At 52.2% G+C, this 21,410-nt stretch overlaps 1 protein-coding gene across 12 annotated transcripts in view; it reads right to left on the bottom strand.

Annotated features, from left to right (window-relative positions):
• PPCDC (phosphopantothenoylcysteine decarboxylase) overlaps window positions 1–21,410 on the bottom strand; it is a 39,143-nt gene that overhangs the window by 16,446 nt on the left and 1,287 nt on the right. For 7 of the 12 annotated variants that reach the window (XR_006273579.1, XR_006273580.1, XR_006273581.1 and 4 more), the window contains exons 2-5: window positions 17,819–18,024; window positions 4,978–5,073; window positions 3,971–4,099; window positions 209–377 (exon numbers count right to left, since the gene is read on the bottom strand). Coding sequence is in view for 9 of the 12 variants with exons in the window: in XM_043489928.1 (XP_043345863.1) it covers window positions 209–377; window positions 3,971–4,099; window positions 4,978–5,073; window positions 17,819–18,001 (577 nt within the window). In the remaining 3 variants the exon portion in view is untranslated. Of the gene's footprint in view, window positions 1–84; window positions 378–3,970; window positions 4,100–4,977; window positions 5,074–5,126; window positions 5,405–17,818; window positions 18,025–21,410 lie in introns of those variants that run through there. The other 5 variants (XM_043489935.1, XM_043489937.1, XM_043489932.1 and 2 more) reach the window with 4 other exon arrangements.

Below are 21,410 nucleotides of genomic sequence, written 5' to 3'. Positions count from 1 at the left end.
GCCCAGGACAGGCCCCAGGAATGGTTACAGCCACCACCTTGAACTGTTCGGGCTGCATGCCAGGGAGGATACTAGGCACGTTACCTAACAACTCCAAGAGGGAGGAATTACCACTTCCATTTCCCAGGTGAGAGAGCTGAGCTGGAGGTCACAACGGGCTGGGAGCTGAGGCTGCAGGAATGAGCTGTAAGCCTGGCCAGACACCCACCTTGGTCTCCACAGACCAGCTTCTTGGCCACACAGGGGATCTCGATGTAGCCGAAGGCCTTGAGCTGGCCCACCTGCTGCTCGGTGATGGGGTGCTCCCACATGGCGGTGTTCATCGCCGGGCAGAAGAGCAGGGGTTTGCTGCGGTCCCAGGCCCGGATGACACAGGTCTGTGAAGAAGGAGGGGCATGCCTGCTGCTCTGCCTGCCACCCCTCCCCAGACTTCCCACATGTTACCCACCGCGTCCAGGCCACAGCCAGCCGTGGGCCCGGGGTGACTGGGGGCCACTGTCTGCTGTCTCATTACTTCGAGGATGTGTCTCTGGGTCCTTCTCACCTCCCCCCAGGCTCTGACACAGGGCCTGACATATAGGAGCTGCTCCGCTAATGCTGGCCATGGCCCAGCCACCTCCAAGCATACCTCCACTTCTGTGTAGAAAGGGCTCCTGGTGCCCAAGCATCTGTCTTCCCTATAGCCAGCCACACCTTGCAGTGGCTCTCGCAAAGCTGAGGACCAGGCTGCCCTGCAGGTGGGCACATCTACCCCACATTAGCTCTACTTGAGGCCAACTAAAGTGTGGCCATGAGAACAGATTCCATGGGACCAAACCCTCTCCCACCTGTTATCTCATGAGCCCGCACTGTGACCCTGTAAAGAAGCTGCTGTCCCATTTCACTGAGGGAAAGTTGCACTTCCAGGAGGTGAGCCATTACCGAAGGTGACACCCAGACAATGATCCGGGGTGAAGCTCTGCACAACACCCATGCTGTCTTCCACTGCGCTGTGTAGTTTCACTACCTCCCAGTGTCAGGCCCCTCTAAGTAAATACCAGAGCAGCTATGAAAAGGACAGACCAGCTCACAGAGTCTTCAGTGCTGTGAGCTTTGCAATCACATGGACCTGGGTTCAAATCTTGCCGTGCTCTCTGCTGTGACTAGCCATGAGAACTTGAACAAGTCCTTTCATGATAGGAGTCTGGGGTTCCTCTCTGCAAAAGCCCTCTCCCTGGGTGGTCGTGAGGATGGAGGATGAGAATGCTTATAAAGCTCTTTGCACAGGCCTGGCACAAATACAGGCTCCAGAAATAGCAGGTCCTGTTATTATTACAGACAGGCTCCCTGGGCCAGAGGCTGCCTCGGAGGGAAATAAGCTCTGGGGCCCACAGTGGTGTACTCCCCTGGGCTCTGACCGCTCCAGGCACCTCTGACTGGGCTGTGGGCCCCTCAGGGAGCCAGTGGTGGGCACACCCCTTCCCTGAAGGGGAGCCTGTCTGGGAATAGAGGGGGAGTCCAGAGAACAATGCCACGGACGGGCCAGGGAAAATGCCTGCCCTCCTCAGGGCCCCTGCCCTCTCTTGTGACAGGAAGGAAGCGGGTCAGCACACAGCCTCAGGCCCTGGCTGCTAGCGTCATCTCAGACACAGCGCTTGTTTCCCCACCAAGTCCTCGCGGTGAGGCAACCCGGCTGTGAGTGGACAGTTTCAGTCCACACTTCCTCTTGGCCCCGTGCCACCTGCTGCTTCTGCAGAAGCCGCGAGCATACCTAGAGGAGTCCCCTGACTCCGTGTGAGGTGGGTGGTGGCAGGGCTGGGGTTTCTAAATGCCCTCAAAGCAAAGCACACCCACCAGAACACAAACTCAACCCCTCTGTGCCCCACGTGTCTCCAGTTTTTCCCATCTCATCACAAAGCTCAGCGCTTCCCGGACAAACCACAACTCCTCCAAACCTTCTGGCAGCAGGAGGGCTGAAAGGAGGCATCAGTTGCCATGGTCATTTCTGTTTGGCCAAGGCTGTATGTAGCACCTCAGGCTCTGCCCCTGGGAATCCGCTTGGGCAGAGAGAAGGCCTGGATCTGGAATAGAAGACCAGCTGCCAGCTGGACGGGTGACCCAGGGAAGTTATCTCCTCTTTCTGGATCTGCTTGGTTATTTAGCACAAAGAAGGGCCAGAGCCTGAGTGGGCCAGAGGGCAGAGAGAGATGCACGTCACCCAGGCCCACGGCCCAGAGACTGGGAATGTAGGTTCATACCTAGCACACAGCTCCAGTGCACCCCAAGACCTGGACAGTGTGCACCCCAATGTCAAGGAGAAGGTTTGAAGGAGGGGGGAAGCAGGGCAAGCTCCTTTGGGAGGATATAAGGAAAAAACATTTTTCGAGAGAGGACAGAGCCACAGACCATGATGACAAGAGCTTAAACTTTGTAGGATTTGTGGTTCTTTGAAATACTTGCACCTTCAAGTGAAACCTTTGAGGCACAGGGCCTCAGGCCTGGTCTTGGGAACATATTCTACTGCTCAGCCAACTCAGTAGGTGGGAACTCCAAAGATTCCAGGGAGCTCTGGCAGCTCTGAAGAAAAGAGGAAAGCAGAGCTTTCAGGAGCGAGCAAGGAGCTCTCAGAGTCGGCCCAGGCCGGGGCTTAGCTCCTAGAGGTCAGTGTGCCTTGTCACATCAGCTGGCTGCTGACCAGCCAGGGGAAAGCCCGGGCATTTGGTGAGATGGTGCTGATTACACACAGTGCTGACGCACTTAGATGAAAGTGACCAGCGGCCTGACCCTGATGTCCTGTCAGCCAGGCAGCAGCCCCACCGGGAGGTGTTCTTGACAACGCAGCCCAAGCCCGCCCTCCTCGGCACTTCCCCACCCCTGCTGCTGCCACACGATCTGTGTGTTGCTCTACTTCTGATCACCTGTGCTCTGATTCAAATGATGCTTAAATCACTAGCAGCTTCTTCGAGAAATACCTTAAGCACCCATCAACAAGCAAACAGAGAGACTCACCCCCTGTCTAACCCCCAAAACCTCGACCCAGCTTCGTTAGTGACTTCATCATATCAAACTCTGAAAAAACCTTCTGCTGTTAGCTGAAGTAAAATTACTGATTACCTCATACATGCAATAAGCCTTTACCGAATGCCTACTGTATGCCCAATACTGTGCAACGTGGTGATTCCATTGTCAAAGGACTGACATACCACATACCAGAGCACAGGCCAAAAACCCTCTCCTTCCAGACTGTCAGCGCCCTGCGTCCTGTGTGTCTGTCCACATAGGGCCTGGTCCCTGGCAGGTAAAAGCTGGATGAATGAGGGAAGGGGGGTGATACGAAAGAGGTGGGAAGGATAGGGAACACACCCAGTCTTCCCAGGATGCTCATGTAAACCAAGGTTCCTTAAGGACAGCAGCTCCCTGGAGGTCCCTCAGGCCAAAGAGGATCCCCACTCCACAGCTGGGCTTCTCTTCCTCTCCTCCACCTCGAGCCTCTTGCCCTGTCTCCTTTCGTTCCCTTTAACATTCCACAATCTCAGGGAAGCTACCGCTCAGCCTTGTGGTTAAAAGTACAGGAGAGATAAGTGTGCCTGGGAGATCCATGAGGAGGTAAACACTCTTATCTGTTTGCCCCGTGGATGTCCAGGTCCTAGTGGGAAGGCAGAGCTAACGGGGACCGGCCACAGAGCCGGGCAGGGAGGCCAGCAGGAAAGTATCAGGAGGGCAGCCCATGGACATGAGCGCCCAGGGGCCTGAGAGGCGGACACCTCAGAGGGCACTCGCAAGTCGAGTCCACCCATCAGGACCCAGGCCATCTGGCCACCTGCCGGAGCACAGGTGACGCCGGGTGGAGGGTGGTCCAGGGGACTGTATTCTGAGCAAACCCGCCCACCACACAGGGATCCCCAGGTGAGAAGACTGTCCAGAAGAAGCCTGCAGCCCGCACACAGTGAACACGGCCCCGGGAGGGAGGCAGGCCCAGCGAGTCACTCACAAGCAAGTTGTCACAGATGCCACTGGCCACCTTCCCCAGAGTGTTGGCATCGAGAGGCGCCACCAGCATAAGGTCCGCCCACCTCCGCAGGTCGATGTGGAGAACCGGGTCCGATCGGCACTTCCACATCTGGCAGAGCAAAGGTAAGTGGGGTCACTGGGCCGGCCACTCTCAGGGTGGAGGGAGGAGGGGCCGGAGCGGTTTGAGGGTCGCCACAGACCCGGGACACTGAGTCAGGGACCCAAGGGAGACCACCCGAATGCCCCCACCCCAGTTCCCTGCCACCCCTTTTGCAGCTATGCTGGTGAACCCTGGCTGTGGCACCAACGGCCTGAGAGAAACCAGGCCTGAGGAAACAAACGCTCCTTGTCTCTCTGAGCTATTCCCTTTATGGTTTGGTTTTCAAGAGAACTGACATCTGGCAGGGAAGTCCTGGCCTGTCTGCTTGAGGCGGATGCTTGGGTTGTCCAAGCCAGGGGAAAGGCTCTGGGCGGTGAGAAAAGGAGGGGGCGGGGTGGGGGAGACGGGCCAGCCAGAAATGTTCTAAGCTGAGAATGTTTAAAAATGCCTGGCAGGGCACCCCTGTGGGGCCCACACTCGACGTCTGGTGAATCCAGTGCCCGCCCCGGCGCGGGAGAGCAGCAGGGGAGCCCGGCAGCCGTGGGAAGTGAGGCGTTCCCGGCGGCCCCGACGCTGGGAGCCACGTGGATGAGGGTGGTGGGAACAGGGCTCCTCTGTGGTTTCATCAGCCCAGATAAGTACAAGGACACTCAACCCCGGGCACGGGGCCAAAGCTGAGCTCTGCCTGGGGTGGGAGGAGACTGTGGGCCTCCTGCAGGCCAGAAGCTAGACAGATGTTTTCCTCATCGCCTCTGCCCAGAGGCCCTGACCGCGGAGTTGAGCCTACCCCGTCTGCTCTGGCCGCCAGGACCATAGGCTGCAGGGAGGACTGTCCTGTCCCGCTGATACAGACATGAGGGAACCCAGCCCAGGGGCCCAGCACTGACCTCCCATTCATCAGCGTCGCTGTAGAGGGTGACAGGAACATCCCGGGGGCTGTAAAAATGTTTGGCCCTCTCAGTTGTGACCACGGCTACTTTCAGCTGTCACCAAGAAAAGTGGGAGGGGGAGGGGAGAAGGAAAGAGAAACCGTTACCAGAGCCCCCAGCCTGGAGCCACATGGGGCCAGGCCAGGCCAGGTGACAGCTTTCTTCATAGCCTGGCTGCGCAGAGGGCTTCTCCCTCGGAGGCAGTGAGCCCTGCGTTTGCACAGTTACTTCCGCTGTCACCCAGAGGTCAAGCCTCACCAGGTGCAGCCGTTTCACTTCCCCATCGGAGGGGCTGCCGAGGAATGAGTCACACAACTGTCCAGCGTATATAAAGCTGCAGGCTCCAGCCACTTGGGCAGGGACAGACCAGGGCAAGCAGGAGGGGGGCCCCCCCAGGAGGCTCCCGGGTCCTGAGCTCTGGGCTACACCACAGGTCTGCCCTCTGCAGGCCAAGGAACTAGGGAGCCTGCACGTGGTGTCTGCAGCCACAGCCCAGCGAGCAGGCAAGCAGAGTCCCTCCCAGGACTTCTAGGAACAGGCTTCATGGGCTCTGGCTGCAGACAGGCTCCAGGAAAACCAAACCTGAGTGCCCGACACTCACGGGGCAAGAGTGATGGTTCCCCTCGAATTATTCATTTAGTAGATAAATTAATGATGCAAACAAGGGGAATGGCTAACAGAACAGAAATAGCACATGATAGTGTGAATGACACCAGACCCATTTCCATGAGTGGTAAACTGAGATGCTCGACTAACAAGCAGACAGAGGAAAGGGGCCCAGAAGAGGTGGCTAAGAGGGGAGGGGTGTAGGAAATTACATCTTTGGGGGACATTTATCCAGGAGGGAAAAAAGTTAAGGGTGACAGGACAGAAGTGACTAACCAGGGGGATCCCTGGGGACAGGGTCTGGGCCAGAGGTGCTATACTGCCTCAATATTGCCATTCAGTCGCTCAGTCATGTCTGACTCTGCAATCCCATGAACTGCAGCACTCCAGGCTTCCCCGTCCTCCACTATCTCCCGAAGTTTGCTCGAGTTCATGTCTACTGAGTCAGTGATGCTACCCAACCATCTCATCCTCTGTTGCCCCCTTCTCCTCCTGCCTTCAATCTTTCCCAGCATCAGGTCTTTTCCAATGAGTCAGCTGTTTGCATCAGGTGGCCAAAGAACTGGAGCTTTAGCATCAGTCCTTCCAATGAATATTCAAGGTTGATTTTCTTTAGGATTAACTGATTTGATCCCCTTGCAATCAAAGGGACTCTCAAGAGTCTTCTCCATGTGGCCTACATGGGGGTTATAAACATTTTTAAGCCAAAAAATACTAGGTTTGCCCAAAAGTTCATTTGAGTTCTTCTGTAAGATGTTTTGGGAGATTTCACATAGAAAATCCAATTTTCTGGTTTCTCTCAAAAACCCAAGAGCTCTGGCACTGGGGGGGCCACACTGTTGCTTGATTTGAGTTGGTGGTGCTGGGTAACGGCTGCCTTCTTGGATGGGGTGTGCCCGTGCCATCCCCACCTAGTCCCTGCCCCTCCCTATCATCTTGCCAAGGCTCCCTCCCCTCATTTGTTTCCCACCTTTTGTGGGTTGTGGGACACCGTTCTGCACAGCATCTCAGAGTGAAACTGGAAGCAGGGAGTAGAAGTCTCAGAGGCAGACTGTGGAAGAGCTTCAGAAGGTCTGGGGCTCCCAACCCTGCGGCAGGGCTCGCAGAGCTCCATCCTCCCGCTCCCTCCTCCTTGGAACCCACCAGCCCCCAAACGTGCATAGAACCTCCTGCTCCTACTGAGCAGGGGAGTCCCTCCCAGGAGAGCACTGAAGGAGCCTGGCCAAGTTCTGAGCAAGGTGGCAAAGGAAAAGGGATGCTGTCCCCGCACAGAATCCCCCCTGAAGATGTCACAGGACCAGCACAGGTGAAGAGAGCGGAGAAAGGCAGGATGGTGCTGAGACTCTTAAGACCCAAGACAGTAATGAGGTAAGGTATGGGGCCAAATAAGTGAGAAGGAGCCACAAGAATATATAACTTTCAAACCAGCAGAAGAAAATTCGATCTACACAATAAAGGAAAGGGAAAGGAAAAAAAAAAAAAAAAAAAAGCAGAGAGAATACATGATAAGTAGAAAGCATTAAATTAGATGGAAGAAGTAAGTCCTAATAGAATAGCAATTATAGTAATTATATAATTGGCTAAACTCCCTGATCAAGATTCAGACTCTTATACTGGATGTTTTAAAATCCATCAATCATATCAAAATGTCTTAAAAGATACACTTAAAAAGATATATAAAGCTTAAATAAAAGAATAAACTTGCAATTAGATAAAGTGGATTAAACTGTTTCCTCTCAAAGGCCCACTGAAATAAAAGTAAAGCGATTTTTTTTAAGGTATGAACACCCAGAACAAAGAGAAGAGGACAAGAACAAAAACCCAGCAGTTAAGATATGTTAACACATAATATATGGAAATGGAAGGAGGCATCAACAGATCAGATCAGACAGGACCAGATGCTCTTTTTTTTAAAAATGAACATTCAGTGAACAAAAAAGAACTCTTGAAAATTAAAAGTACAAATAGTCAAAGAAAAAATTCAATGTAAGTTTAGAAGAAATTTTTCAAAAAGTAGAACAGAAAGATAAAGAGATGGATAATAGTATTAAAAAAAAAAAAAGAAGAGGAGAAAATCAGAAGACCAACTTAAGAGGGTCCAAAATCTGACTAATAATGAGTTCCTCAAGGGGAGATCAGTAACATAAGAGGAGTGAAAATTACAAAAGAAATAAAATTAAATTTCCCCAAACTGAAGAACTTCGAGGCTGGAACCATCTGTTCTGCCCACAGGGCTCTGAGAAGGTGGCACGCGGTTAGGCTCAAGGAACCTGGAGTATCACGTCCCGGCCCCCACTGAGGGTCGGTCAGAGGAGCCTGAGCCCACACCAGCTTCTCTGGAAGCCACATCCTCCTGTATTGACGTATACAGGGTTTGCATTCAGCAAAGCCTCAGGAGTTCTTCTCCCCCATGTTGCTGCTAAACCACAAGCCCCAACCTCTACCTGCACTGTTACTTTCCCGAAAGCAGTCCCTCACATTCCCCTGGTGAATTCCACCTTTCCAGAGCGGGCCCACTGTTTTTTGCTCGGTAGTGAAGAGCTCCTAAAATCTCAGTCCTGTTCCCCCGGCCTGTTCTCTGCCAGTACCACCGTCAATAGTCCCAAGGCACAAATCCAAATCATGAAAAGAACAAGGTCAAGAGCAGAGGCCTTCCCCAAGGTCCATACAGGGTTTGGTGTGGGAAAGAATTAAGAATGAACCCTGGGCTTCCCTGGAGGTGCAGTGAACAAAGATCTGTCTGCCAATGCAGGGGACATGGGTTTGATCCCCGGTCCAGTAAGATTCCGCATGCCTTGGAGTAACTAAGCCCCTGTACCACAAGCATTGAGCTCATGTTCTGCAACTACTGAAGCTGGTGCACCTAAAGAGGCCACGGCAACTGCGCACTGCAACTAGAAAGTAGCCCCTGCTTACCTCAACTGGAGAAAAGTTCACGTGCAGCAACCAAGACCCAGAAGAGCCAAAAATAATAATAAAATAAATTAAATTTTAAAAAAAGAGAATGAACTTTTCCAAGTAGGACCTGTAGGTCACCAACCACAACCTCAGCACACCAGGACAAAACTTGTCCAGTTCAGGAGATGAATCACCCAAATTGGGTCAAATCTCTTCTACCACCATTTATTCTTTTTCAAGTTCAAAAGAAAAAACTGGAAACAAAGTAGGATTCAAGAAGCCCCCACCCCACCCCAGGTCACACCACTGGCCTCTGGGACCAGGCGTTGTTTCACTGTTTTTTCCAAATATGTGTATCAGTCACCTCCATCATCCTGAGATTTCACTGCAAGCTTCAGGTCACTCTGGTGACCTCTGGACCATATTCTTGCTTCATCTTTGGTTATATGTCCTCCTTTCCATTTAACTGCTTTCCCATTTCCTTCTACAGAGGGCTTCCCTGGTAACTATATCCGCTTCTGGTCACTGCCTTCTTTTCCTTAAGGGACTAGTTTCTTTTATTTCTAAGAACTTCCTGACTATCCTGGACAGTTTGCCCCTTAAGATCACCCCGATTCATTCTCTCTATTCTGAAGTTTGAAAAGCTGCTTCCTGAAGAGCCAGTTTCCCTGCTCTCCCCTCTCTCCTAACTCTGCCCTGCTATCCCCAGGCTCTCCAAACAGTCTGCCAGTTCTCAAAATGAGGACTGTGCCTATGGCCAGCCTTCAGAAACACCCCCAGTTTGGTGATGGCCCTGTTCGGGGCTCCCTCCTCCCTGTCAGCTCTACCCTTCACTTCCCTCTATATGCCCCTCTCCGTTTCCCCCGGCTCCTGGGGGAGTTCCAGCCAGGGGTCCAGGTAGGCCTCCCACCCTGGTCCACTGCCGCTACTTGAGATCTTTCCTTTAGGCTCCTCCCGAGTCTCTCTGGCTACCCTCCCAGGTTACACAGTCAGTGTTGGGGAGCTTCTTGGGGTCAATGTCTTTATACGAGTTACGTGAAGAGTATGTGATGACCATCATTCCCAAGGGCCCTCCCCTGACCCCTGTAACGCAGCCACCCCTCCTTGGTGGTGACCCTGACCCCAGTGTTGTCTGGCAGGCCCAGGCTAGTTTTTCTGGTTTTAGAGGGATGTCACTTGATAGGATTCTTCAGTCCCATGGGCTTTGTTCTTTCATTTTCATTCACTCTGTAAAAAGGTTCTGGGAGCCAAGAGCTAGGCCCTGGGTTTCCACACACTTTTTTTTTTTTTTCTTCACAAAAAAGGCAGGTCATGTTACCTTCTGAGATACTACATAACTTGGACTATTCATTCATTCACCTTGACCTTTCCCTCAGCAAATGCTAAGGAGTCTTGGCAGAGCAGAAAACTCCTGAGGACAGGAACCCTCCCTGGCTTCCTCTTACACCCTTCTGGGTCCTGGGAGAAGCAGGGCTGGACATTAAAACAGTCTCTCACACACTTCAGAGTTCCTGAAAGGCAGCTCTGTGCTTGGCCCCCTGGTGACACCCCTGCCAACAGTTTCTGTCTTAATATTTTTAACCTGAGCCTCTGTGTGATGTGACCAAGGCGTGGCCAGGCCCTATAGGCTGCCTACATTTTGCTTAGCATTTATGGAGATTCCTTCCTGAAACCAGTTGGAAAGTCTGGTGTTCTTTCTCTGTTGAAAACACATCAGCAATCCCATCTGGGGAAGGGGAAATGGGAAACAGAATTTAGGGCAATTCCTCCACTTCTACTGTTAGGCCCCTGGCCTGGCCCAGGCTCCTTCTGGAGCAGGTATCAAAGGGACCCGTGGAAAAGTATTTTCTCAGCCACAGGAGGAGATCAATCCCACGGCTCCAATGTCTACCTCCGCTCTCATCTCTGGCCTCTACTCACTACAACCAAGAGCTAGAAGCACCCTTCCTCAAGTGTAACAATCAAAAATGACATTGTCCAGGGTTCCCTGGAAGGCAAAACTGCCCCGATGGAGAACCACCACTCTACAGAAATCAGCTAAAAAAACTCTCTGCAGCAAAGAAAACATGTGACATCTGTGCTGTCCAGTACGGCAGCCTCTAGCCACACATGGCTACTGAACACGTGAGGTGTGGCTGGTGTGACAAGGGAACTGAACTTCTGGTTTTATTCCATTTTAATAATTTAAATGTGAATGCAGCTAGTGGCTATTGTGGGCTTCCCTGGTGGCTCAGAGGTTAAAGCGTCTGCCTGCAATGCGGGAGACCTGGGTTCGATCCCTGGGTTGGGAAGATCACCAGGAGAAGGAACTGGCAACCCACTCCAGTATTCTTGCCTGGAGAATCCCATGGACGGAGAAGCCTGGTGGGCTACAGTCCATGGGGTCGCAAAGAGTCGGACACGACTGAGCGACTTCACTTCACTTCAGTGGCTACTGTATTATATAGCACAGCTCTGGTACAGACAAGTAGAGAAGAGCCCCAACTGGAACCCCCAGCTGAGTGGTTAGACGAGAGCAGGTGTCCCTACAGGGCATGTGACTCTGGCTCCACAGGAGACTGACAAGGACTCTAAAGAGGAAGCACCAGCCATGACCTGACCTGGCACAAGGCAAGGAGTCCCGAGCTCTGGTGGCTTAGTCCTTTGGCTGTCACAGAGCAGAAGACCATGACATGGGCCTCCCAGTGTTGACACTGGCAGTGCCTGGGGCCCAGGGGCCAGCCAAGCAGCTGGCATGACCCAGCGCAGGGGGGTGGCGGGTATACTACAGACAAAAGGGCTCTGGGTGCAGTCAGCACATGGGGCAGGGGGGACGCTATGGAGGAGGAAGCCCCATTAACACATCCCCGAGGGAGTTCCGGTTGGCTGAGTGGGTGTTCCAGTGGTTCACAATGATCTCTCTCCACTTGATGGACATTTACTGAGCCCGCTACACACACGGCAGCCAGAGCTGGTAGGGGTTTGGCGTGTCTGTCTAACGAGTGGGTGGGCGATATATGACCCCTGACTATAAAGCAAGGCGGACCAGGCAGTTCACACCTGCCTGGGGATCCTCACGGCTGTGGTTAGGTGGAGGAGAGAATGCCCATAACCTGAGCTCCTCAAGTCCGCTTGCTGATGGTTGTCAAGAAACCTGGTCTTGAGCCCCAGTTCTGCCAGCCCACTGGCTGGGGGATCTCAGGCGAATGCTTTCTCTCTGGCCTGGTTTTCCTCCTGAGCCATGAGCCATCTGGACCACAGGGCCTCCAAGAGCCCCTCCAGCTCACCATACCATCCTAACCCTCTTGTGGCCCTTGCCCTTCCCCACCAGGCTCTGCCATTCTCTCCTCTGCCTCCAAACTGGCCTCTGGGGGAGCTGCTATTCTCAGCACACGGCCCTTCCTGCCATTCAAGTAGGACCAGGCTGCCAGTCCCTCTGTGCGTGCGTGCGAAGTCACTTCGGTCGTGGTGGACTCTTTGCAACGCTGTGAACTGCAGCCCGCCAGGTTCCTCTGTCCTTGGGATTCTCCAGGCAAGAATACTGGAGTAGGTTGCTGCGCCTTCCTCCAGGGGATCTTCCTGACCCAGGGATTGAACCCGTGTTGCTTAGGTCTCCTGCACTGGCAGGCAGGTTACCACTAGTGCTACCTGGAAAGCACCCAATCCCTCTGTGCACTTCCCCAACTAAAGAAATTTCTCAAGAATGAAGCTAGAACAGCCGACTGCGGAGGCTCTCCCTCGGGACGCTATTCTGGAGTACCAGAGAAGGACCCTGGTGCAGGAGCCCGGGGCGGGCTGCCTCTGGGCCTGTAGAACTCACTCCCTGGGGGATCAGGCCAAGGAAGGACAGGGCCAGCCAAGTCAGCAGAAGCCCAAATAAACGCCTCAGAGTGCTACAGCTGAACCAGTTTCCACAGCAGGACCACAGAGCAGGCAGGGGGTCCCTACCTGGAAAGAAAGGAAAACCTCAAACCAGGCCATGTTCCTTCTGCTCTCCTTTCCTCGATGAGAAGTATTTTTAAAAAAACAAAAGCATAAAATCACAAAAAACATTCCATGATATTCCCAGCAAAAGCTCCACTGACTTTAAAAAATAAAATAAGTACACACAGAGGTTAGAAAAATCAAAATAGAACAGAAAGACGCAAAATCCAAGTCTCCCATCCTGCCCCCATCTCGCCACAAGGGTAACCACCTCCAGAGGGAAAATCGCAGGCAGTTGACTTAGCCATGTGAACACACAAAAGGAATACTATATGCCAGCAATGGGCAAAATTTTTCTATAAAGAGCCAGATACTACTTTAGGCTTTGTCCCAACTACTCTGCTCTGTAGTAGCAAGACTGTAGCATTAAGTTGTAGGTGTTGGTCTAAGTTGTGTCTGACTCTTTGTGACCCCATAGACTGTAGCACACCAGGCTCCTCTGTACTCCACCATCTCCCAGGGTTTGCTCAAATTCATGTCCATTGAATCGATGATGCTATCTAACCACTTCATCGTCTGCTGCCCCCTTCTCCTTTGGCCTTCAATCTTTCCCAGCATCAGGGTCTTTTGCAAACAAGTAGACTCTTCACATCAGGTAGCCAAAGTATCAAAGCTTCAGCTTCAGCATCAGTCCTCCCAATGAATATGTAGGACTGATTTCCTTTAGGGTTGACTGGTTTGCTCTCTTTGCAGTCCAAGGGACTCTCAAGAGTCTCCTCCAGCATCACAGTTTGAAAGCATCAAGCCTCCATGGTCCAATTCTCAAATCCATACACGACTACTGGAAAACCACAGCTCTGACTATATGGACGTTTGTCGGCAAAATGATGTCTCTGCTTTTTAATATGCTGTCTAGGTTTGTCAGAGTGAACAAGCATCTTAATTTCATGGCTGCAGTCACCATCTGCAGTGATATTGGAGCCCAGGAAAATAAAATCTGTCACTGCTTTCATTTTTCCCCCTTGTTTTTGCCATGAAGTGATGGCCACAGGGAATACTTGAATGAATGAGTATGGATGTGTCCCAATAAAATGTTATGGACACTAAAATAAAATTTTATATAATTTTATGTGTCACAATATATTTTTCTTTTGATTTTTTCCAACCATTTAAAAAGGTAAATAGTTTATATTTGTATGGTTTACAGGCCATACAAAAAGAGACCACAAGACTGCGGCCAGCGGGCCACACTTTGCTAACCTCAGCACCTTGCTCGTTTCACCCGTATCCTGAGGGCTGCCCCAGAGCAGCACATGAGATCCACCCAGCCTCCTGAACGGCTGCCTTGCATTCCATCAAGAGGTTGAACCATAACTGGCCCACAGTTCTACTGCTGGATATTTGGTTTGTCTCCATTTTGTTTTAAAATTACAAACGGTGCTAAAATGAACATGCTTGTACATTTAGTGAGCTTCCATACCCCTACAGGGTTCAATCCTATGGGTGAATCAAGGCCTGTGACCATTTTTGGTTTCTCCAGATATTGCCAAAACAGTCCTCCAGAAAAGCAGAAAGGATTTCATTCTGCACATATGCAGACCCTCTTCCCTCACTTCTTAACAGTCCTGAACGTCCTGACAGGCATTCTGGAAACTTAGCGTTCTCTAAGCCCAAGGTCTGCCAACTTCCTGGGTGGGAGATTTTCTCCACTTTCAGAAATCCTCTTCTGGCTTTCAGCTCTGCTGACACCTGCCCAGCAAAAGCAGAGAGAGGTGTCTGTCTTCTCCATAGTGAGGAAGGTGCCAACCAAAGGGCACAAACTGACTGAGCTGACTGCTCAATTACAGGACAATTACAGAATGCAAAACAGCCACAGCCCCAACATCCCAGGACCTTCTCTCAGGCTGCCTTTGGGTCCTAGGCCTTTCTGCCCTCACACCTAGAATCTCCTAGCCCTGACGCCAGGAGAGGCCTTAGAGAGGTATCAGTTGAGTATCCAGCCCCCACTTTACTGCAGGAATAAGAAAACCGAAAACCGAGGCCATAAAAAAGACCTGACCTGCCCAGAGTCCCAGCGTGAGAAATCCTCTACGCGGGACAGCCTCTCTCGAGGGAGGGCTGGCTCCCGCTGCCCAACTCCTCCCACCTCTCACACAGGCTCCAAGGCTTCTCTGCAGGTGGCCACTTTGGATGAGGGCTGGTGTGTGAGGCAACAATCCAAATCCCCTCCTCCCCATCACTCCCTCAGTCTCCCTGGTCTGCCTCCAGGTCCGTGGTCCTCCTGGGAAGTCTGAACACACTGATGAAGCAGCAGTTGTAAGCCAGGTCTGTAGAATCACCCAGCTCCTTGCCGCCCACAGCCCAGCTGCTTTTGCTAGCTGTTGGCTGGTCAAAACCTAGGGATCCCCAGAGAGCTCAGGAAAGCATGTGAACACATGACTTAGGCAAAGAGTTGAGGAGGACTGCTCCAAGGCACGAAGACTACTCCTGGGGGGTGACTCAGAAGGCGGGCACTGGCGAGATCAGTTCCATCAGGGAGTGGGGGACAGAGTTGGGGGGAGGGAAGAAAGGCCACCGCCCTGGGGCCAACACAAGGCAAGCAGGGATCCCCCGTGGGTTACCCACCGGGCCACTCTAGGAGATGTCTACCCACACGAAGGGAGGGCTGCATGCCCCCTACATCAGCAGATGGACGAAGGCTCCACGGCTCCTCACATGGGCTGCCTCAGCAACCCCAACACCCTACACCACAAGTGGCTGCCCTAAAGGACACGCCAGCAAGGGAAGAGGAGAGGGTGAAGGACAGGAAACAAACACCGTTAAGTGCTTCCGTGTGCCAGGAGCTGTGCCTAATCGTTGACACGAGATGACAAGTTGTTTCAGCTCTGCCCCCCTCCCCCAACGGGACAGCAGCATGAGGGGATGGGTGACAGTCCTCATCTTTATTTTAAAATGACAAAGGCAGGCTCCCAGAGGCTAACTCCGGGAGTCCTCCCTGCTAGGTCACTGCCCTTCTGGGGTTGTTCAGCTTCAACTCCAGCCGGAGAGGGGGAGCCAAGTCCCGTTCCAGACGTGGCCTGTCGACAACAGAGGCTAGACTAAAAGGCCGGGGGCCGGCTGGAGAGCCTCCCTACTCCAGGCAACCCTCTCCTCACACCCGGATAAATGCTGGCCATGTGGGATGGCAGGAAGCTGCCATTTCCCTCTGCTCTGAGGCTGCCCATCTGTTTCCTGGGATAGGACTCCCTGCCCCCACCCGGCCCCAGGCCGGAAATTCACTTGCTCTGGGGCTATGGGAAAAGGGAACTCATGGCTCCCTTCCTCCCCAGAGGGCAGCGGCAGAGGCTGCCTCCCGCCCTCAAGGCTCTCGCTGGCCAGCTGGGTTCTGGGCACACGAGAAGGGGGCAGGCCAAAGGGGTTCCTGCCCCACCAGCACCACTGCCCAGCCTCTGAGCAGCCACAACACCCTCCCCTCTTCTGGCCTGACTGGCATCCCTGGCTGCCTGGAGGGTGAGGTAAGGGGGTGACTTTCTGAGTATAAGTGTGTGGAAACTTTAAAAAAAAAAAAAAAGGTTTCCCGCCCCTGCCTGTGAGTCACGACAAGGTCATCTGCAAGTGAGCACTGCCCCCTGCTGGACGCTTCAGGTACACCCACCTGTGTCACCCTGACTGAGGTGCTGTGCAGACGTAATTGCAGAAAAAGCACATCCTGCGCCCTAGCAGTTTAACACCCCACAAAACCAGCATCACAAACGGTGTCAAAGGTCATGTGTGGTTCCCCAGCTTGGTCAAGACTCTCTTCTTAACCAAACATTCAGTTCAGTTCAGTTCAGTCACTCAGTCGTGTCAGTTCAGTTCAGTCACTCAGTCGTGTCTGACTCTTTGCGACCCCAGGAATCGCAGCACGCCAGGCCTCCCTGTCCTTCACAAACTCCCGGAGTTTACTCAAACTCACGCCCATCGAGTCGGTGATGCCATCCAGCCATCTCATCCTCTGTCGTCCCCTTCTCCTCCTGCCCCCAATCCCTCCCAGCATCAGGGTCTTTTCCAATGAGTCAACTCTTCGCATGAGGTGGCCAAAGTATTAGTTTGGCCACCTCATTAGTCAGGCTCTTTTGAGCCACTTTGCGACTAGGCCTGTCCCCAGGCTTCATCCTCCTGAGCACAATTCCTGCTGCTGTATTGGTTTACTAGCCAGAATCTCGCACCCTCGCTATGTGATCAGTCTGGATATCTTACCAGGCTCCTTATCCCCCAACACTCCCTAGACAATGTCTGATCACCTGGGCTGCCTTCAGAAAGAATCGGCCAGGACAGTATGCTAAAATCTCCCTGAGCCTGATGTTTCTTAATTTTACATACACACACACACACACACACACACACACACCACTCCTTGGCTACAAAGCTTCACTTTTCCTTGCTGTATTCATAATTAAACCCAATTCTATACTGAGGTCTAGTTTCCCTTATCACTATAGTTTTCCTGAGTAAAATCTCTTTTTCTACTTCTGGTTTTTCTTTAACACATCAAATGAATAAAGCCGCATGGGCCGAGGCAGGCCAGGAAAGCTTTTACGTGAAGTGTTAGTGAGGAAACTGAAAGGGCGAGGGAGAGTAGGGAGGGCGGCACAGCCTGGAAGGGGCTGGCCCAAAGCAAAGGCCATCAGGGGCTGCTGGAGGGTGACAAACCAACAAAGGGCCTAGGATAATGAAGAAGTGGGGTTATCACTTGTTGGCTTTCACATTTTTTAAAGCCTTCAACTTTTCCCACAAAAGGATCTGCCCTGGAACCCCATCCATAAAACTGGTCAATGTTGAGGTGATCTGACCAAAGGCAAGGGGCTAAGCCCCCGACCCCTGGCACACTGTGGGAGCCTCTAGGCATCTCTGAGCATCCGAAGGAGCAGAGTTTGAAACCACAGCTGCAGACCACAGGGAGTCGCTAAGCTTCCAGTGCATTTGGACTGACAGGACAACCACGGTGTCCAACAAGGAGGGAGCATAGAGAAGAAATGTCCAGGATGGAGTGAAAGCAGAGGCAGGGAGCCCACGGCCACCAGGGGGCGCTGAGAACTTGCCACACTTCTTCAGCCAGCCCTTTTCCACAGTAGGACCTCAGGGAACCCAAGGCCAGTGTTTGGGAAGCCAAATCCTCCATTCACCAGTGTTCCTTTCCCAGTCTCCACTCACTCTGTGTCTATCTAATCTAGTTCCTGGTTATACTGTCCCACTCATCTCTGTCTGCTGCATCCCCCCATATCAATGCACACAGAGGACTTCCACAAACACCACGATTAAGAAAAAGAAAACCCCGTGTACTGCACAAAAATGGGCTGGCCCCAGCGCACCAGCTCTCTAACGTCAGAGGCTGTCTAGGAAGGATACTCACATCAGGAATGTCCAAAAGCTTTGATACCAGAACAGGCAACTTCAGGGCTGCAACACTCCCAGTGACTCCCACGAGAACATGGAACGGTCTTCTCAAGGGTGCAGCAGCTGAACACGCGGCCCTTGGTTCCATGTGGGGTCTGGTGGCTTCGAGTCCTGGAAGCCTGCCAGAATTGGGCTCCATAAAGCTCTGTCAGGATTTAGGATCTAAAAGCAAAACAAGGGGGACCTGCTTCATTCATACATTCAACCAAAATGTATTGAGCACCCTGTGTTAGACGCCAGGCCAGATGCTGGGGTTCCCCAGGAGTCAATAATCCCAGCTTCTGGGAGCAGTTGGATGAGGTCAGACACCCTGTAATATGGCCAGTGCCATGAGGCTGCACAGCCTATGAGTTACTGCCTGAGGAAGTAGTCAGAAACCAAAAAAAAAAAGTCACATTCAGGCTGAGTCCTGCAGTACAAGGAAGTTTTTCAGAGACAGAAGAAAATAACTTCGCAAGAAGAGCAATCTTGCATAAGTGAAGAGGCCTGAAGGAAGGTGGCAGGTGTGGGGAACAGAGAGTAGCTTAGCAGTGAGGTGAAAGTGTGATGACGGGGCAGTGGGGTGGGTAGGAGATCAGGCTGCAAAATCAGGTCAAGGACTAAGTGTCAAGGGCAGTGAGGGCCAGGGTGGGTTTTCATTTTAGAAAGACGGTGCCCGTGCTGGTAAGAAGTCTGGAGGGCACCTTGGTGGTAAGAGACTAAAGGGGGCAGACGAAGAAGGAGCCACTGCTGTGGGCTGGGCTGAGGACTGGCAGGGCAGGTTCCAGGGGTGCCTATGAGGTGGACCCCTAGGCCACAAAGGGATTTGGGTGCTCCAGGGAGGGATTTGCCTCTCTGCTCCTTTCCCTGTGGATTAGGCACCACCCTACGATCCCACGGCCAAGAAGAGACAAGCATAAAAGGGATAAAGGCCACCCCCATGAGACCAGCTGCTTGGTTTCTTCCTCTGGTCCCCAGATGTTGCTAGAAGTGATTGTTTATGATAATATGGCTGACGGATGCATCGAAACCTACACTCTGGCAGGCTGCACCAGCAAAACATACTCATTCCATCAGCAACAACCACCAAGGGTGATCACACCAGGCAAAAGAATTATGGAAGACACAGTTGCTGTCTTCAGGGAATCTGTGCATGGGCTGAGAAGACAGAAGTCACACCTGAAATCATTTGAGATGGGTCCTTCTGTGGGATGGACCTTTTCAGTGATCATTGATTCCATCTGGACATCAGTTTCCCTGCCTTTCCATTGCCACTTTCCCACGACCACCACCACCAGCAAGCTCCCTGAATGTCTGACCGGGTTTAAACACCAACCACTAGGCAGGTATCAGGCCTGCGGTAGGTCCTGAACATCTGCTGAATGGATAATCACCTGCACCCTCTGAAGCAGAGCTGGGCAGAGAACAGACACCTGGCCTGTGAATCAGGAGCCCTGGGCCCTATCCATGTGCTCTTGACCCACTGGGTGACCTTGGCTCAGGGTCATTCCCTCCCTGCACATGTCTCTTCATTGAATAACACAAAGACAGGGCCAGGTGATCTCTGAAGCTCCTCCCATCAGCAACCTTCTCAGTCAATGCATGAAAGACAAGAGGTAAGTGACTCTCTGTACAAGGGTATCCTGGGAGATGTACTCAAAAAGGGTAGAAGCAACAAGGGGAAGGGACACCAAGGCAGACGCCGAGGAAAAAGTCCAGTGAGTCACTCAATGGCTACTCATCTGGCTGCAACCCATAAGGGCTCCCTCTTTACTCCACAGGCCCCTTGGCTCCTTAGGGCCCCCTTGCCCATTTTTTACCTTTAAGACTCAAGACACATACTCATGAGTTGAGGATCATGTTTGGGTCGATTATACCACTCTTATCCAGAAGGGTCTCCCAGGGGCCCAGACCCTTCTCAACAGAGGTCAAGCACAGGCCACTTTCCTAGAACAAAACATCCCCCCAGAGTTCCATTTGCCAGCAATCTCAATCTCTGCCCTACATCAGGGCCTCAGCCAGGGCTGTGTTTGCCCACAGCAGAACTGAGTCTACTCTAAGGCCCGGAGAGCCATGTTGGCAGCTGACAAGGCTAGAGGGCCTATGAGCCAGCTTCTGCCTAGAACGAATCCATGTGCTGATCAGCATCCAGGAGGAGGCACATTCTCAACTCTCCAGGAACACCCACCTGCCAAATCCCAAACCTTGACCCTTGACCCTAGCACCCAACTAGGGCTAGGACATGAGAGATTCCTGCAAAATCAGAAACTTAATTTAAAATCTCCTCCTGGTGGCTCAACAGTAAAGAATCTGCCTGTAAGGCAGAAGACTGTCTGCAATGCAGGAGATGCAGGTTCGATCCCTGGGTCAGGAAGACCACCTTGAGAAGGAAAATGGACAAAATCTCAAGGACAGAGGAGCTTGGCAGGCTACAGTCCATGGGATTGCAAGAGTCAGACATGACTTACCGACTAAACCACCACCACCACATCAAATTGATATCATTCCTAAGGAACAGGTTACTGAAAGCAATCAGTTAAACTTGGGGCAGGAATTCATGCTGGTGACTTCAACTGCTTTCCCACAGCAGGTGGTACAGCCCAAGATTTCCTATTAACACTTAGCCTGGTGAGCAATCTTTGTTAAGGACCAAACCCTAAATATCTTTCTATAAAAGAAGGGGGCGGGGCGATGTGTACTTGAGGAATAGAGAGTAGATAATTTAACCAACATCTGAAACCAAGGTCAAATCAGCTCAAACTGCGAGCCCCATGGAGGGCAACAGTTGGCAGGAGTTCCTTATGTTTACTCTCAAAGGTAGCTGTAGACAGCACCTCATCTTCCTGAGGTCTGCTGGACTCATAGGAACTCCTGAGCAGCAGAGACAGCTCGTAAGCAGAGGCCAAAGGGCTGAAAGCTGTGATTACTGAGCCTCAAGATCCCAGGGTGCCAGCCATGCAGGTAGCCACATGCATGCAGCCACAGCCAGAAAAATGACAAGCTTCTCTGTCCTTTGAGAAAGACAAGGCCAGACAGAGCAAAGAGCCTCAACTTGTGGCAGCCTTGTGATGTGTAAGTCTCCTTTTCGGATGAGTTTAATTAGGGCAGAGTTAAGTAAAAGTTTCCAGAACACTTGCCAATCACAATATGGGCAAGTGTGGAGCCAGGGCAGAACCAGGGCTTAAAAAAAAATCCAAATTGGGGTTTCAGGCCAGCCCAGCCACAAACAGGAGCTGGGGCCCAGAAAAAGAACTGAATTTGGGTGAGTGGGCAAGGAATTCAGGACCCTTTGGCCTGATGTCAAAGTTCCTCACCCGTGGCCCCAAGATTCTGCTCTGCCCTTATCTCCCACCAGTCAATAAAACTCTGTCCCAGTAATAATGAAACACCTGCAGCTCCCGGTAGTGGCACTCTTCCCCCAAACCTAGTCATTAAAAGGAGTGGCATAGCCACAGGAGCACTTTAAATCCCTTCCTTCAAGGAAAGGCAAGGAAGTCTTCAGGGAGAACTCAAGGTCTCGACATTCTGCTAAGACTGCTCTTCTCTCAAACCAGAAGCAGGCAGGCTTG

The sequence above is a fragment of the Cervus canadensis genome, chromosome 17, assembly GCF_019320065.1.
Source record: "Cervus canadensis isolate Bull #8, Minnesota chromosome 17, ASM1932006v1, whole genome shotgun sequence".
NCBI lineage: Eukaryota > Metazoa > Chordata > Mammalia > Artiodactyla > Cervidae > Cervus > Cervus canadensis.
Note: the sequence above shows the minus strand (reverse complement) of the source record. Positions and strands in the feature narration are given on the sequence as shown.